This window comes from Rhincodon typus, chromosome 9 (genome assembly GCF_021869965.1).
Source record: "Rhincodon typus isolate 14 chromosome 9, sRhiTyp1.1, whole genome shotgun sequence".
Lineage (NCBI taxonomy): Eukaryota > Metazoa > Chordata > Chondrichthyes > Orectolobiformes > Rhincodontidae > Rhincodon > Rhincodon typus.
In genome coordinates this window covers 8,270,853-8,290,131 of record NC_063340.1, presented here as the reverse complement: position 1 = coordinate 8,290,131, position 19,279 = coordinate 8,270,853, and the positions used below count along the sequence as shown (strand labels likewise).

The 19,279-nt window shown below is 43.1% G+C and overlaps 1 protein-coding gene across 1 annotated transcript in view; it reads left to right on the top strand.

The window, feature by feature from the left end:
* Nucleotides 1-19,279, top strand: part of LOC109930283 (1-phosphatidylinositol 4,5-bisphosphate phosphodiesterase beta-1-like) — a 601,524-nt gene that overhangs the window by 349,803 nt on the left and 232,442 nt on the right. The window contains exon 4 of the mRNA XM_048600897.1: nucleotides 10,053-10,132. Coding sequence (XP_048456854.1) covers nucleotides 10,053-10,132 — 80 coding nt within the window. The remainder of the gene's footprint in view (nucleotides 1-10,052; nucleotides 10,133-19,279) is intronic.

Here is a 19,279-nt window from a genome sequence, read left to right as displayed (position 1 = left end):
GACCTATCTCCTCCCTACCTCCCCACCTACACTCCCCTTTACTGGCTCCATCCCCGCCTTTTTGACCTGTCTGTTTCCTCTCCATCTACCTTTTCCTCTATCCATCTTCTATCCGCCTCCCACTCTCTCCCTATTTATTTCAGAACCCCCTTCCCCTCCCCCATTTCTGAAGAAGGGTCTAGGCCCGAAATGTCAGCCTTTCTGCTCCTATGATGCTGCTTGGCCTGCTGTGTTCATCCAGCCCTGCACCTTGTTATCTCAAATCTTGCTGCAATGTTCTTAGAAAGAAGTGCTGGAGGCAATTTTCTGGAACAATGTCAGTGGTGATTTATGCCAGAAATGGTTTTAACTCCATTCACACTGATTTCAGCAAAACACAAATTATACAGGGTAATACAATTTTATGAATTTCTTTTTATGCCACCATGCAAGAGTCTCTCTCATATCAGTGCACATATAACATTCTCAGTCCAGAACTTTACACTGTCAGAGCTACCTTTAGAGCAAAAACTGTCTGGAAAGTGTCCTCATTGTTAAAGTGTACGAGCAATGTCATAGATACAATAAGAAAGAAAAGATATTGAAAAATATATTTACATATGTTCCCAGCTATGGGGAGATGTGAACCTTAAAAAGGTTCAGAAAAGATTTACAAGGATGTTGCCAGGATTGGAGGGTGTGAGCCATAGGGAGAGGCTGAATAGGCTGGGGCTATTTTTCCTGGGCGTTGGAGGTTGAGGGGTGACCTTATAGAGGTTTATAAAATCATGACGGGGAATGGATAGGGTGAACAACCGAGGTCTTTTCCCCAGGCTAGGGGAGTCCAAAACTAGAGGGGCAAGATTTAAAAGGGAACCTAAGGGGCAAATTTTTCACGCAGAGTGTGGTGCGTGTATGGAATGAGCTGCCATAGGAAGTGGTGGAGGCTGGTACAATTACAACATTTAAAAGGCATCTGGATGGGTACATGAATAGGAAGGGTTTAGAGGGATATGGTCCAAATGCTGGTGAATGGGACTAGATTAATTTAGGATATCTGGTCGGCAAGGACAAGTTGGACTGAAGGGCCTGTTTCTGTGCTCTATGACCCTACATGCCTTGGGATTTATTCGATGCCTGCGTTTATAAAGCTAAATGTCCCATGTTTTTAAACAGCTTTATCAATTTATCCTGCCACTTTTAAATATTTATTTGTGCAAACCGTCGGGTCTTTCTGTCCTTCAAGCCCCTGTCAAATTTTACTGCTTAGTTTGTTTGCCTTCTTCCTTCCAAAATATGTCACTTTGCTCACCACTCCACCTTAAACTGCATCTCCCATTTGGATGCCCCTTATACAGGTCTACCTGTGAATTTTCTAGAGCTTGCTTACATCCTCCTGACTGTCATCCACCTCACCATCATCTGTTTTCAACTTCTGTTTCAAAGGTAGCTGTTGGCTGCAAAGTACTTATGCACATTGGTGCCATGGGATCTCTTAAATCTAAGTGAGGGCCAGTAAGCCAATGGTCGAAAGACAGCACCTCTGACAGAGCAGTACTCTTTAGGAGTTCTGAGGAAGGGTCACCGGACCCGAAACGTTAACTCTGTTTTCTCCTTCACAGATGCTGCCAGACCTGCTGAGCTTTTCCAGCAACTTCTATTTTTGTTCCTCCGCAGTTCTTTCGGTTCTCTTTAGGTGCTGCCTGGCTGTGCGAGTCAACATTATATACTCAAGTCGGGAGGGCTGTGAGATGGGGCTTCCACAACCATCTGACTCAGACAAGAACGCAACCAATTGCCAGCATCGTTAGCCCTCTTTCTGCTGCACCCCTGGGGGATTGAACAGACGAATCATTGACGCTACCCGGAAATGTGTGAATTTGACAATAAGAACACATTCTCACTAAACTACAAGGGACTGGGTAGACCTGTTAACGACACAAGACTCTCTCTGCCTCTGTTTACTGGGCTAATGAGAATTGGCTAATGCATTTCCAGTACAAAGTGTCATGTTAATTGCATCCTAATTATATCTAATTGTAGGCAGATGGTGGCCATTAACTCTCCCTATAAATAGACACTGCCCTGTTGAGTTAGAAGGTGCTTACCTATAATCTGTCACTGTCTAAACAAATTCTTATAAAAGTTTATAAAGATTAGCTCCAGATATTTTCTGATGAAGGGTCTAGGCCCGAAACGTCAGCCTTTCTCCTCCTATGATGCTGCTTGGCCTGCTGTGTTCATCCAGCTCTACACCTTGTTGTCTCGGATTCTCCAGCATCTGCAGTTCCTACTATCTCAGCTCCAGATATATACTTCTTCAACTGGGTTTCTGGAATAGAATGTTGCACCCTGACTCAATAAATTGGCTTTAACAGATCATAAATATCACCGTTATACAATATTTTCTATCATCTATTTCAAAAAAGCAAGCCAATTCTTAACTTTTCCTTCTGTGAAGATGAATAAAGCAGAATAAAATCTTGGTCTTCATTAACCTCTGTCCATCCTCTGTGCAGGAGTATTGATAATTAAGCAAACTATCAGTGTTAGTGAGCTAATGTAACCTTAAACACTTAAAATTGATTGTGAAAAGGGCTCTTGTGATATGGTGGTAGTGTCCCTAGCTTTAGGCCAGGAGATACAAGATCAAGTCCCAGCTGATGGCAGACCATGTTTAGTAGCATCTCTGAATAGGTTGATTTAGAAAATGATATGATAAGGGTTGTAAAAATATACAGCCTGTGCAAAAGCATTTAGCGTTGGATATGCACTTTTAAAAAATAGTGTAATAAGAGGTTTGGAGAGAGTCAGGAGTTTTTAGTGGTGGGGATATGAGACAGTATTAACTTAGTAAAAATGTGAACTCAGCCCTAGCCAGTCTAAGCCCAAAGGGTTTGGAAGAGTTGAATAACTCCTTTTGGAGGTGTAGCCCTGTCAGTATAATATTTAAGTGAAGTTGTGAGCCGGAGTCTGTTTTGTCAATTTAAATTTAGTCGCTGCAGACTGAGTGTCCCATTGTTCAGGTGAGCCAGCAGCTAAAGGGTGCTGCAAATATTTGGTCTTTGAGCAATGCTTGTGGGTCAAGAGGAAGAGGCGTGCTCCTTGTCTCCTCCCCGCAGCTCCCCCAATACCTCAAAGAAGCATGTTGTGTATACCTCGTCACACTCCTCTACCCAGTCTCTTCACTCTACCATTGCTCTGTCCCTCCGGCTTCCTTACTGCACCACTCCGACCTTCTCCGGTGGTCAGGAACCAATCTCCAGTGGTCCTGACAGTGGCTCATGCCACTGGTTTTCCCAACTGTCAGCTAGATCTGCCTTCCCGTAGATACCAGGGCCTAAGTTTCCTCCAGCCTGCCAACTAATGGGCATCTTGAAAATGGTGGCAGGTTACCATCTTTTTCGAAGTGACCGGCCGACAACGTGGTCGCAAATCAGTGGTTTTGGTGTATTGACGCATGTACCCCCAGTTTGAATCACTTTGGCTCCGTTAAGTTGATAATCGATATCTCAAAAGTCTTGGGCTTTCCTTTCCCCAAAGGCATCAGTTTTGTTGCCGATCTAGTAGTGCTGAGTCAGATTTTGCACACACAACCCCCATGTCACTCTGGCGTAATATTAGTGGAGAGAGAAACTGCTGAATTGGTTCCTTTGTGAGCATTGATGGGTGTGACCATCTATAGGCTTAAATGAAATCTCCAATCCCCAGGCGACCCCGTCATAAGCTGGGAATTTCATCCAGACTTGGTTATTGTAAAAGTTTGACAAGACTTTTTAAGCACTACCTTGGAAGTAATTAGCTGTAAGTAAATGGAACGTTGGCAGGACTTCAGTATAGATTGGGAGCTATTTAAAGATTGGAAATTGAAGGCAACCAATACATAAAATGCAAGCTTGACTTCAACTAGCATCTGTTGGAGTGGCTAACTAAATGATTTGCACCAAATACAATGCTTCAAGTTCTTGCATTCGGCATTCTGCATTAGTTTGTTACAGAGCCATTCAACAGATTCAGTGTTGATAGTTGTGATCAGACAATTAATTACTTCATATCATATTTGCTTAATGTTTCGGAGGGAACAGACAGAACTCAAAGAATTCTGATGCTTTGTTCTTAACTCCCTGGCAAGTTATTTTGTAGCAATTCACTGTTCTGAGCTCAAGTGAAGATCTTTGCTAAAACACCTATTGTTCTAATACAATAGAATCCCTACAGTGTGGTAGTAGGCCAATCGGCCCATCAGGTCAACACCGACCCTCCGAAGAGCATCCCACCCACATCCACCCCCTATCCTATCCCTGTAACATTGCATTTCCCAGGGCTAATCCACCTAGCTTACACATCCCTAGACAATTTAGCATGACCAATCCACCTAGCCTGCACATCTTTGGGCTGTGGGCGGAAACCGGGGCAAACCCACACACAGACATGGGGGTAATGTGCAAACTCCACACAGGCAGTCGCCTGTCAATTTGTCCACCTCTTCACCTCAGAGCCCATGCCTGGCTACAGCCCAGCAAGTGCCGTCAATGAAGGGCCCTAGTCAGTTATTGAAGGAGCATATGGCTGAGAGTTGAGGCTGAGCCAGTTCTGATCTGATACCCACACAAGCCGTCTCCAACAGTGGAGCATGAGTGAGAACACAAGGTGTTTCATGGGACCACAAGGGCCACTTGACTTCAACCACTGTCGCCCTGTTGATGCCTGCTCTGAGATGAGCCACTTCACTGCAGGCCAATAAGGGAGCCACGAGTGACCAGTGTTGGCTGGGGTCTGGAGATTTGCCCAGTGCGCCAATGAGGAAGCTAGTAACTACAGCTTTAAAATCAGAGAAAAGTTCCTTTCTCCTGATGGCTGACACAGTCAGTAAATACACTCTCCGTACAGGACAACACCATATTGGGTTCCAGATTTAACCTGGCTTGCCTTAAATTAGCTGATCTTGGCTGAGGAGTTCAAACCAACTTCAGTACTTATACTGAACACAGAAAGTAAGCCGTCAGTATCGCAGTGACCTCCTGCTGGTAAATTGGAAGATGCTGTTCAAGGAGAGGACTGAGCCCAGTAACGGGGTTTGTTACTGAAATAACTCCACAGAGCTGAGTATCTTGTCACCAAGCCACCCTTTATTTACGCGTGGAGACTCCTTGACTCTGATCCAGCTCCCTCAAAGTGAACGGGATGTCTGACACTCCTGTTTCTCTCTATCAGCCAGGGCTCCCTGATTGAGGCTGTTATTCTGGTCCAATCAGGGAACACGTATTCGACGATGTCCACCTGGTGACGTTGTTACAATCACTACATCCCATCCCCCTCGGATTCCAGGACATAAGCTGGTTCTATTTTTTTGTAGCTGCTCCTGGGGCGTTTTAGCATCGGGTCAGGTTCCTCCAACTCTGCCTCTCATATGGATGGTATGTAACATGTAGTAGCTCACCTCTTGCGCCCAGAGTGTCTCAGAAGAAATTTATTTTCTTCTTCAGGCAGCAAAGGTGTCGAGGTGGTGACATCTGCTGTGTCCATATCAGATTCTGAGTTTCTTCTATGCTTGAGATAGGGAGAGAACACACGGGTTCCAGAACAGTTAGAAAGGCTGTTGAGCAACCGGGCATGTTTTATTCCCACACGGTTTGCGAGTTTGCAACTTTCATACGGTCCACTTGCTTGTTCAGGACTGTCACACCTGCCTGAACTTTATACATCACTGGACCCCTGACCTCACATCGACCATGCCCCTTACCCATGCAGCGTCATTCCCATGGTTCCTACACCAAACTTCGCCCTTAAAGTAAACAATCTCTCTCGCTTCGCAGAGTCTTTTGTCCAACATTGACGTTCCTGATGCCGTTTCACAAACCCCAACCTCCACACCCCACCAAGCTCTGGGAAGATGCGGTGTCTTCTCCCCATTAGCAACTCTGCTGGCGTTCTCTCTGTAGTTGCATGAGGGGTGGTCCTTTTAGCAAATAGGAGCCGGGACAGTTCGGTATCTAATGAAGCTGTAGGCTGTTTCTTTAAGCCAGTCTTCAAAGTTTAGACCGCTGTTCCTGCCAGACCATTGGATGATGGATGGTATGGAACTCTCCATATATGTCGAATACCATTCGACATTAGGAAATACTCTGATTCCCTACTGATGACCCATTATCTGTGATCAGCACTTCCAGGAATCTGTGTAGTGCAAAAGATGCGTGCAGTTTTTCTGTTGTCATCCCCATGTTTGGCAACTGAACTCTATGCATGTCCAGCCAATTTGAGTGGGCGTCCACAATGACTAAGAACATTGAGCCCATGAAAGGACCTGCAGTGTCAACATGCAACTAAGTCTAGGGTTTTTCCAGCCATTTCCAGGAATATCAGGGATCTGCTGGCAGTAATTTTTGTCCTTGTTGGCACTCTGGGCATTGCCCCACCAATGTGGCTACGTCTGCATCCAATCCTGGCCACCAGACATAACTTCTTACCAACATCTTCATTTTGGAAACCCCTGGATGATCCTGGTAGAGTTCAACCAGTGTCTGGCAGCGACCTTTGCTCGGGACAATCACTCTTCCACCCTGTAATGATATGCCATCCTTTACTGTGATCTGGTTTCTCCAGATCCAAAAAGGGTTCAGTTCTGGTTGTGATTTCCCTTTGGTTTCAGTTTTGCAAGGACCAGATCTTTTTGCATCCAGAGTCTCTCAGCCAGTTTCACCCCATCAAGCCTGTGCCCGATCCTTTCACTGCAATCAATGGGAAGTGTACCAGCTGCTTCTCATACGAGACTAGGACCAAAGTTGTACCCTTCCTCTGTAAACGTTCCCCGGTATAGGTCCACAGTCCAGCCAAGGTCTTGCATAAACTTAAGGGTTGGAGTACAGATCAAATTTTGTTAAAGACTGGTTCTACGATCACTGGAATGATCACACTGGTACAAACCTCCATTACAACTGGCTGACCATTGAGCCAGATGTTTATTTTGATTGGTTCTGATTTGGATGTTGCCAAGCAATTTTACTGTTCCAAACCAGATGTAGGTGGACTTTCTAGGGTGTGCACTCTCCTGGATAACAGCCTGTGAATTTTCTTACTCAATTCAGGCCTCGTGGAACCCTCTTGCTGCCTTGATACCACATGCCAACAGCAACTACAATGGCTTGCCAGCCCGGATCTTGAGGAAAATTTTAACCATTTGGCCAAGTCTTGGCTTTGTTTTGGGGTTTTGTTGTGGGCTGACCTAGAGTCCCTCTGTTCAGGATATGTCCTGAGTGAGGCTATGCAATTGTCTTCACCCAAGTGGCCCCCAAGCTCGGCTGGCCTGGTGAGAGTTTCCACTTTGATCGGAATATCCTGCAACTCATATGCTCCACTTGCCACATTTCCCAATGATAAAGCCAGTTGCAGTGCCTGTTTGAATTCCAGTAGGGCTTCAGCTCGTAGGTGCTTTTGCATGTTTACATCATTAATCCCACATCCAAAACAGTGTCTCAGCATCTCATTAAGAGTTAAACCGAAGTCACACACCTCTGCCAGTAATCTTAACCTCATCAAAAATCCCAGTATGAATTCTGCTGGTTCCTGAATAGCTGAGTAAAACCAATAGCATCTCAGAATTAGAGGAGGCTTGGTGTTGTAATATCCCTTAACTAAATCTGCCAACTCTTGAAAGGTTTTAGTATCTGGTGCTTCAGGGAAAGTTGGCTCCTAATAGCCAAAATTGCGCATCCACAATTTGTCAGGAGAATTACTCACTGCTTTTCATCTGCCCCGATGTCACTTGCTCAGAAATAAATGCATTCTTTCCACATACCGAACCTTGTCTTCGATGGCAGGATTGAGCAAGTCAAGCTTCCAAAGAACGGCATGATGCCAGAAATGTTTACCCCCAACTCAAAAACGACTGTTGCGTGTAAATTTCTTCAGGAGCGTGCTGTTCTTTCCTCGCCACTGAAATAACTCCGCTGAGGCCGGTATCCCATCACCAAGTCACCCATTATTTACACGAGCATAGTCCATGGGCTCTGACCAGTTAGGTTAGAGCTGGCTCTTGGAGTGAACAGAATGTCTGACGCTCCTGATCTTACCTGTCAGCCAGGGCTCCCTGATTGGACCAGATTAACAGCCCCAATCAGGGAACTCATATTCTGTGAGGTCCACCTAGCTGACCTTCTTACAATTCCTAATTTTCCTCTCAAAATTGGTGATGAACCACGTTCTTGAACTGCACCAGTCAGTAAGGTGTAGGACACTCACAATGCTGTCAGGAATTTTGGTCCTGTCTTCTGATCTAGCAACACTGAAAGAACAGTGATGCCATTCCAAGTCAGGATGGTGTGTGGTTGGGAGGGTAATTTCCATGTGGTGCTGTTACCATGTGCCTGCTGCCCTTGTGCTTGGGTCATGTATTTCGAAGGTGTTTTTGAAGGAGCCTTGATGAGTTTCAGCAGTGAATCTTGTAGATGGTACACGCTGCTATCACTACTCACCAATAGTGGGGAGAGTGAGGATGCCAAGCAAGCGGACTCCTTCTTCCTGAATGGTGTCAAGTTTCTCAAGTGTTGTTGAAGCTGCACTAATCCGAGTAAATTGGGAACATACCGTCACACCCCTGAGTTGTGTCTTGCAGGGAGTCTGGAAGCAAGTTGCTCTCCACAGACTTCAAAGTCCTCTTTTTGTAGCCACAGTGTTTATTTAGCTGTTCCAGTTCCACTTCTGGTCCATGGTTATTGTGTAAGGCCTTCAGGACCCTGGAGCTACCTTGTGATGATGTCATGGAACTGCTCCCCACTGGGCATAAATAACACAGGGAGGGCGAAGTTAAGAAAGAGGAGAGGAAAGAAAGAAATGTGGAGCAGACTAACTACATTAGGCAGTAGATATTTTTGGAATTTTTTTTATTAAATGACTGAGATTAGACACAGGTATAAATTTGAATACAGTGTATTACAGTACCTAGTCTTAATAATTAATGAACAGAGTTACGATAAAGACGAAGCCAGAAGACTGTTTCTGACCTTGCCCTCTGCAAGCAGTCTGTCGTGAACCCAAACTCATGGATGTGTGTATAAAACCACACAATAAATTAATGATAACTCCCCAGGAGCATGAATTCTTCTGCACTCAAATAGTTAGTCCTTCAGGGGGTGAGAGGAGAAAATTGGATGGAAAATATAGCCTAAAATTCATATAACTTTGGTGGTAGACCGTACTATGTCTTGAGAACAGTCTTTGATCTCAGCCAGACGTTTGGGGAAGAGCAAGAAAGGAGTTGATTGTAAAGTTACCAAAAAAATGCATTGAGATAAAATGTAGTTTATTTTATTATAAACAGTGAAACTGTGTGTTTATTTTAATTGGAGAGAGAGACAAATGACTGATTACACATTTGCTGAGATGTTCAATCTTTAGAAAGGCTGTTAAACCCAGAGTGGCAATAACCTTCTTCGTGGCACTTAAATCAAAACAAGAAATGCTGGAAGCACTGAGGAGGCCAGACAGTATCTGAGAGAAAGGAGATAATTAATGTTTGTGGTGAGCCTGCTTTGGAACTGATGAACAGCATGTAAGAAAGACCAGAACAAAGGAAGAGAGACACATATCTATACAAGCACACATCTGTGAAATACTTTGGTGGGACGCAGGGGAGAGGAAAATAGTTCTGGTTCTGTTACTCTAACTGATAACATAGAATAGCACCCCATTTTCAGTTTAAACACACTTCAATAGTTTGGTTTTAAATATTTCAATAACTTTATAACTTCCACTTTTACTTCAGTAAGAAGTGTTGATGTTGTAGGAAAGGAGACTGCCTGTGGGGTGGGGGAGTCAGGATTTTCTTTCTAGTTTATCATAATTTGATACGTAAGACAATGTATCTTGGTCTCCATGACAGTGTGGGTGGCTTAAAGGTTGTAATGTTTTCAAGTCTGTGGGACTAATGTAGATTTCAAGTAATTATTTGTCGGGGCAGGTTTAATAGGCTGAAGGGCCTCCTCTCTACTGTATGATTCTGTGGTTCTGTCATCTTCTAAAGTTAGCCTGAGAGCTACTAACACTCAGAAAATACTCTCCCCTGTTTGTCTTTCCAGGAATGGACTGATGCATTATTCAGCCTGGCCACTAACCTGCTAGCACAGAACAGATCAAGAGACACTCTGTTGCACAAAGTGTAAGTTTGATCATTGTCCTTTTTATTTCTACTGCTTATGTTTCACTGGTTTCAATATTTTCTGAAACATTGCCAACATCACAACTGTAAAATTGCTGTACCGTTATCCCTACAAGTGAATCAGTACCATGGGATTTAGGTCAATCCATCTCACAGACTAAATTCAGGATTGTAGATTTTGGCATTGTGTGACAGCAGTAAGCATGTTGCCAGCCTTTACACTTCCTCTCTTCATTGATTTCATGTCTGCCAATTTGGTGTCTAGATTAGTGGCTGCTAGGTTTCTTTGTCTATAACTACAATTAGGCTTTATGATCAGTGCAATGAGATCTAACTTGAATTGAATAGAGTTGAATTGAATTAACTTTATTGTCAAATGAGTACAGTGAAAAGTTTACAAGTCGCCTCTAACGGCACCATGTAATTCCTGGAATATTTTGGGGGTCTGGCTAATTTGGACATTTGAAAGACAGGGTATTTTCCCCGGGGTGTGTGAGTCCAAAACTAGAGGGGCATAGGTTTAAGGTGAGAGGGGGAAGATTTATAAGGGAAGTAGGGGGCAGCTTTTTCGTGCAGAGGGTGGTCCGTGTATGGAATGAGCTGCCTGAGGAAGTAGTGGAGGCTGATAGAATTCCAACATTTAAAAGGCATCAGGATGTGTATATGAATAGGAAGAATTTAGAGGGATATAGGCCAAATGCTGGCAAATGGGACGAGATTTATTTAAGATAGCTGTTTGGCATGGATGTGTTGGACCGAAGGGTCTGTTTCCATGTTGTACATCTCCGTGATTCTAATAGAGCATTTCAGTTTGACACATTACATGTGACAGGACTAACAGACACAAAATAATTGGTCTAGAGGTGGGAAAAATTATGACAGTGGGGCTGTGCCAAGCAAGGCTTATCTTGGCTAAGGATTGGTGGCAATCTTATACTTTTGCATTTTAAAGGAGGTATTATCCCAGTTGATCTATCGCCCAGTTTTGTAGCTGTTCAAACATCAATATGACCACCAGCAAGGCTCAAACTTTTCAGGTTTCTTTTTGCCCCATATTTTTGGAAACTTCACCCCCATTTAATCTGGTTCCCCAGTGAATGAGGAAAACTATGATTCATACAGTCCATTTCATGAAAGGTTGTTTTAACCTTGACTCTGGGTCAGTCTTGAAGCAAGAGTGGGTTTTCTCATTCATCGCGCTATTGCTATACATGGATTAACTGGGAGCAAACTATCATAAAAACTCCTGCAAATCATATTTGACAAAAAAACAAGGCACTGAACTGAAATCACATGGGGTTAGGGGAAATATGTTAACTTGGGTAGAGGATTGGCTAACCATCAGAAAACAGAGATTCAGGATAAATAAGTCTTTTACTGTTTGGCAAGATATAATTGGTGAGGTGCCACAGAGTTCAGTTCCCAGGCCCAAGCTATTTACAGCTTATACTAATTAATCTATGTTATCTATTTGGATTTGGAGCTAGAAAGTGTTACAGTGAAATTTGTAGATGATGCTAAAGTAAGTGGGAAAGTAAGCTGCAATGAAGAAATAAGAAAATTACAAATGGATACAGATAGTTAGATGAATGGGCCAAAATTTGGCAAATGAAGTTAAGATGGATAGGTGTGAGCTTATCTATTTTCGTCAGAGGAATAGAAAAGCAACTTATTATCTAAATGGCAAGAAACTTCAAAGTGCTTCAGTGCAGAGGAATCTGGGTGTCTTCATGCATGAATTGCAGATATTTCATATGCAAAGCAAACGGCATTTTGATATATATTGCTAAAGGAATGGAGTATAAAAGTAAGGAAGTGTTGCTGGACCTCAACTGTACAACACATTAGTGAGACTGTACCTGGAATATTGTGTGCAACTTTGGTCCACTTACTTGGGGAAGCATGTAGTTACATTGGAAGCAGTTCAGAGGAGATTCATTTGATTGATTCCAGAGATGAGACATTTGCCTTATGCAGAGAGATTGAGTGGTTTAGGCCGATATTCTCTGGAGTGTGGAAGAATGGGAGGAGATCTAATTGAGGTATATAAGATGCAAAATGGGTTTGCCATTGTCGACGTAGAGAGGATGCTTCCTTTTGTGGGGCAATCTAGAACAAGAGATCACCGTTTTAGGATAAAAACAGAGATTAGGAGAAATGAAAGGGGCAAAGGGTTGTGAATCTGTGGAATTCACTACCCTAGAGTGTGATGGATGCTGGGACATTCAGTAAATTTAAGGAAGAGACAGACAGATTTTTAGTTAGTACCCAGTTGAAGGCTTACGGAGTGTGGGCAGGAAAGTGCATTTGACGCTATAATGAGATAAGCCTTGATAGTATTAAATGGTGGAGCAGGCTGTAGGGGCTGAATTTCCTTCTCCTGCTCCTAGTTCTTATGTTCTCAAACTGTAGTTTGATCAGACCGACAGACATGAAGATGCAGCTTGACAAAGACAGCCTTGTTAAGAGACTCACAGTGTATTTCCAATGGCTGTAGAGCAATAAGGGACAATTCACAGAACTTTGGAATGAGTCTTTGCTTCCAAGTCACTACCAAACAAGAGAGGGTTAAGGTAAGCAAAAGATCATGTTAAAATCATGGTTTGTGACCAAAAAGCTCACTGATGGCTCTGAATGAGAGTAATGTAGTCAGGGCAGCCAGGAACATTGTCTAATTTATCAAGGTGAGCACATTTGAATCCTTTATAAAGTTTTCTCGTTGGAATGAAGAAATAAATTGCACCAATTGGACGAGAAATTAGACATAGTAAGCCCAAAACATAAGGGAGGCAGGAACAGTGTTGTATAACACAGACAAAACCCAGTAAGACTTGAAGCTGTCGGAGTTCTGTAAATTTATCTGCATTGGCCTTTCTCCTCACCTAACTGCAACTAAGGAAATGGCCTTAACTCCATTCTACAACAGAGGACAATTATCATACTTTGCCCGTAACTAAATAACATGTCCTTTGATTAGAACTGGAAGATTAATATATCAATCTATGTCAAAGAATCATAAGGTCAGAAGTCACGCGACACCAGGTTATAGTCCAACAGGTTGATTTGAAATTACAAGCTTTCAGAGAGCTGCTCCTTCGTCAGGTGACTTCACTCCAAAAGCTTGTGTTTTCAAATAAACCTGTTGGACTATAACCTGGTGTCATGTGATTTCTGACCTTGTCCACCCCCAGTCCAACACCAGTACCTCCACATCATAAAATCATACAGTCTAGAAAGGCCTACTGCCAAAAATACACCAAATTTACACTTTCCCCGCACATGTTATAACGCTTCAAATGCTCATTCTCAAACTTTTTCCAAGGTTGTGAGGTTATCTCTCCCAACTACCCAGTGCATTTCAAACCTTTACCACCCTCCGGGTGAAAACGCTTTGCCTCAAGTCCCCTCTAAGCCCTGTACTCCCCCTCTGTCTTGCTCTATGTAATGTTGTCACACATATTAGGTTCACAAGCTGACTTAAAAATAAAATTCCCCTACTCAGTATAGTTTGGACGAGCTCTTGCCAGACTGCATTTGCTAAGCCTTTGCTGGCAATAACTCCAACAGTTGTACTGCAGGAGAATTGTCACCTTGAAGCAATACTTTAAATCACTGATTTGATATTGTGATCCTATCAGAGTTCTAGATGCTGATTAATAAGTTTATTCTTGCCAAGGCGCATTGCGATTGACACTGACAGATATAATTAGCCCTGTTTATAGACTGCTGTGATAATATTTGATTAGAATTTGAAAGAAAACTAAGTGGAATGAAAATATTGTGAGATGTGTGCCACTGAAGCTCTTAGTGTCTGTAGGACTCCTATGGTGGGAACAGCAATGATAAATGCAGCACTTAAATTGTATTTCCGTTAGCGTCCTTCATATTTGGCAACATTGCATTTGCAAATGCATTCAACTCCGAATCTAACTAGCTACACCCTTAAGAAATCTTTGACCTGGACCTCATTTTTCTCGAAATAAACTCCCATTAATTTTTCAGGCTAATTACCACTTTGCAGTGCTCTAATGTCTTGAATGCACCAGTCACCGCTGGATCTGCAGCTGGTTCTGTACTTCCTCCATACCATCACAGTGAACAACACCTGCTGCCATTGGGTAGTCCCAGTCAACCCACAATCAGCTTCTGTTTGATGAGACTGCTGAAGTATGCCATAAGCAATTCTTACTGCCATTACAACTGCTGTCGCTCTCCTATGTGCCACATTTTTAATCTGAAAGGGACATTAAGGGCGTCATTCAGCATCACAGTACAATGGAAGGCACACTTCATGGACTGGCTTTCACACTCAATTACGGAAATGATGTACTAATTATATCATACATACGTCGCATGTGAGATGCATACACAAGATGCTAAATACATCCAATTCACTTGGGGGATAGGAGTTGTAGAGTTCGTCATTTGGTACCACAGAATTTTGAGTCGTAGTTCATTAAAGCTTTTTGTCTTGCACTCGTCAGGACAATTTGCAAGAATACCAATTTAAGGAGAAACCTAACATATATACTATGTGAGAGGAGAGCATTTTAGTGTCGGTTTTCCCTTGAATCGATATTTTTGCAAATTGCCTCACTGGAAAGACTTGCAAGGATGTTGCCAGGAATGGAGGGTTTGAAATATAAAAATAGACTGGAAAAACCAGGGCTTTTTTTCACTGGAATGTGGGAGGTTGAGGGTGACCTTATAGAGGCTTATAAAATTATGAGGGATGTAGATAAGGGTCTTTTCCCTAGGCTTGGAGAATTCAAGACTGGTGGCATATTTTTAAGGTGAGAGGAGAAAGATTTAAAAAGGACATCAGGGGCAACTTTTTTACGCAGAGAGTCTTTTGTGTGTGGAATGAATTGCCAGAGGAAGGGTGGATGGAGGTACAGTTACAATGTTTAAAAGACATTTGGATAAGTACATGAACAGGAAAGGTTTGGAGGGATATGGGCCTAACACCATATACCTTATCCCTTAAATGCCTTTATTTAACAAAAATGTATCTATCTCAGATTTAAAATGAACAACTGATCCAGCATCTGGTGCTATTTGTGGAAGACAGTTCCAAACATCTACCACCCTTTGTGCAGAGAAGTGCTTCTTAACATCTCTCCTGAATGGTCTGGCCCTAATTTTCAGACTATGCCCCCTTGTTCTAGAATCTTCAACCAATGGAAATAGTATATCTTTATCTACCCTCAATTTTGTTGTTAATATCTTGAAGACTTCGATCAGGTTGCTGTTAACCTTTTAAATTCTAAATTCTAGAGAAAACAGGCCTAATTTGTATAATCTCACCTCATAACTTAATCCTTGAAGTCCAGGTATCATTCTTGTAAACTACCCTGTACTCCCTCCAAGGCCAATATATCAAGACCAATGGATAGGAAAGGTTTTAGACAGATACGGGCCAGACACAGGAAAATAGGACTCATGCAGTTTAGGAAATCTCGTTGGCATGGATAAGTTGGGCGTATTTTCCATGCTGTATGACCCTAGACTCTGTCATCTCACTCCACCATCAACCCACCTACTGTGGCCCCTGGCTCCGTGCACTGACTCAGTCTGGGGTGCAGGTGGCAGAGTTGGTTGGTTCCTCATGCCATCCATTTTGTACGCTCTTGCCACTTGTTTGTCCTTCCTGCTGAATATCTAAGTTATTTGTCCAACTTGCTGTGGAGCCTCAGTTTCTGCCTTCTGCTCTTTTACCTGTCTGTTTGAAATTTAGCGTTGTAAGTCCTCCTAATATTTTTCCGGAATTCATCTCCAGGATACTGCCTAAATAACTCAGCTAAAATAATACGCGGGAGAAGAAAAATGACCCGTTTCCGATTCCATTTGAGAAACAGTCGTTTCTAAAAATCTCTGTCCCTTCCAAATGACCTCAACGTCCTCTTTGCTTATGCGTGCTCCTTGTATCATTTCGAAGTGAACTGTGAACCGTTCACTGCCATACAAAAGATTTTTCCTAAGTTAACCAGTGCAAAAATGTTATGAAATGCCTCTGGGGCAGGTGACACTTGAACCTGGGCCTCCCATCTGAGAGGTATGGGCAACGTCACTGCACACAAACCTGAATAATAAACACTTCTGGATTATTTGCTGGATTTTTGCTTTAATCAGCCGATTTAGAGACACCTCAAGGATGGATGGGATTTAAGACAGGACCTCCTATCCTGGAGGTAGGGGCGGTATCACTGCATGTGAAGACCCCTAAACTATGAGTGGATGATGGTGGTGGTGCATCTTTGGAATTCAAGTCATTGTTAAAACAGGCACTTACACGTTCATGTTGCAGCCAAGAGCTATGGACAGGGCTGGCGGAGGCTTCCATTGTTACTCATGCGACCAGGGATCTCTCCCACTCTTATCGCCTACCATTCTCATGTGTGTAGTAGGATTTTCAGGTTGACCCTAAATCTGATTGGCTACGTTATGAATACAAGATCCTGAGGTCACACGGTGGGTCTCAAATCCAGAGTTTCTGACTCAGAGGCAGGAACGCTACCCTACTGTTCCACAGGACCTCCCTTATCTAATCCAGCACCTCAACCCCTCAACCATGAGAACTGGCCCATCGTATGTTCTCAGGATGGGATTCTCGTCACTGGAATTGGGACTGTACTCATTGGAATTTGACAGAATGAGGGAGGCAGATCTTATAGAAACATATCAAATTATGAACAGAATAGATCAGCAGTGAGGCTGTCTCCCCTGGCAGGTGAAACTAGGACAATGGGGCATAGCCTCAAAATAAGAGGGGGATGCAGATTTGGGACTGATTTTAGGAGGAACTTCTTCACCCAAAGGGTTGTGAATCTGTGCAATTTCCCGCCTAGTGAAACAGCTGAGGTTACCTCATTGAATGTTTTTAAGGCAAAGATAGATTAGATTTGTGAACAGTAAAGGAATTAAGGGTAATGGTGTGCAGACAGGTACGTGGAGCTGAGTCTCTGAAAAAATCAGCCATGATCTTATTGAATGGTGGAGCAGGCTCAATGGGCCAAATGGCCAACTCCTGCTCCTATTTCTTATCTTCTTATATATTTTTACATAAATATATAAATCTTTCATCCTTCCTCGTTGTCCCAGGGAAATCATTTCAGATTCCAGTTTTGCTGTTAGCAATCGCAGTGGGTGTGGCTCTCCTTGTTCCTCTCCTGCAACAGCTTATAGAAAGGCAGTTGTGTTCAGGTTTATCCAGGTGGGAATGAGTACACATGCAAATGAGCTCCAATTGTTCCAAATTTTCTGAGTTCAGTTCACCCGATGAGCACAATGCACCACATTGTGAAAATTTGTTGCGTCGAGCTCAATCTGCAGATTATTAATGCTGGTGCAATTCGGGAAAGTGCTTGGGCTGTATGGTCACCTTTCTGTAAAAGTGGGAAATTAGCTTTAAAAATATGTTTTCCAGCTTAGGGATCTTGTGATGCACTGTTGATGTTCTCACTGGTGCTATTAGATAATGGGGCTTATCACAGGGCTGTCGAGAGGTTTGGTGAAGTGTAAATGCTGCACTATACATTTTACCATAGAAATTTAAATTAATATCTGATGAAACCATTTATTCTGGAATTGATTGTTGCTAAATTGATAGTAGTGATGGTAAGGCATTTTGAATATTAATGATTTCTCTGTGCTATTAATAGAACTAACTCAAGAAATGCACTTTAATCTAAAAATTGAAACTCAGCAGTACATGTTGTTTCGCTAATATCGCCACAAGTCTTTCAAATTAGTCAGACTAACTCCATTGAATATATAAATGAAACAAAAAAGATGCATGTTATATACATCCCATTTATTTTAAAGTGGAAGTACTTCACAATGGTTTAAGTATTGCGTTCAATTCCAGCCTGGGATGACTGTCTGTGTGGAGTTTGCACATTCTCCCTGTGTCTGCGTAGATTTCTTCTGGGTGAGTTCTCCCACAGTCCAAAGATTTGCAGATTAGGGTGGATTGGCCATGTTAAATTGCTCCATAGTGTCCAGGGATGTGCAGGTTAGGTGGGTTTGCCATGGGAAATGCGGGATTATGAGGATAGGTTGAGGGGGTGTGTCTGGGTGGGATGCTGTTCAGAGGGTCAGTGCAGACTTGACATGTGAATGGCCTCTTTCTGCACTGTAGGGCTTCTATGTTCCAATAATTCTATGAACATGAGAAAGACTAAGGTAATTTAGCTGAATAGGAACCAATTTTTATTTTGTGGTGAAGCATGTTGTGAATGAGTTCAAAGTCACAATGATTTTCACTCCTTCACAGGATGTGAGCACCATTGGAAAGACCAACATTAACTCTCCCGATTGTACTTGAGAAGGTGGTGGTGAGCCACTTTCTCACATTGCTGCAGCCCATGTGTGTGTGTGTGAAGGTGCACTCGTAGTGTTGCTAAGGGGAGAGCTGCATGACTTTAACCCAGCAACAGTGAAGGGAAGGCAGTAAAATTCCTAGTCAGGATGATGTGGGAGCTCACATCTGGCGGTGCTGCTCCATGAGCCTTCTCCCTTTGCCCTTCACGGTGATGGAGGTTGCGGGCTTGGAAGGTGCCCGCGAAGGAGGCTTGAGGGGTTGCTGCGCTGATCCCTGTAAATGATCCACACTGCAGCCGAGGTGGAGGGAGTGAATGTTTGAGATCAGACTCTACCTCCTCTACTTATTGAACATGGCAGCAAACAAGAGACGGGAGGGTGTGACTGACAGAGACGCACCCAGAGCATAGCAATAGAGCACTGTTAGCCACTGGAACTCTCCAGCAGGTTTGAGGTTCTTGCAGCTTGGGTGAGCGACAGCAGGGACAGCATGGTGCAGGAGGCCTTTCCAATGGGATCTTGGGAAGTTTTGATTAAATTTGATCTGATTTATTATTGTCACATGTACCGATGTACAGTGAAAAGTATTGTTTTGCGTGCTAACCAGACAAATCGCACCTTAGATAAGTACATCATGGGAATAGAACAGAATACAGAGTATAGTGCTACAGCCAAAGAGCAGGTGCAGACAAAGATCAACTCTAATACATGAGAGACCCATTCGTAAGTCTGATAGCAGCGGGGAAGAAGCTGTTTTGAATCTTTTGGAGATAGTATGAACTGCCGATGCTGGAGTCTGAGATAACACACACCCCACGCGCTGAA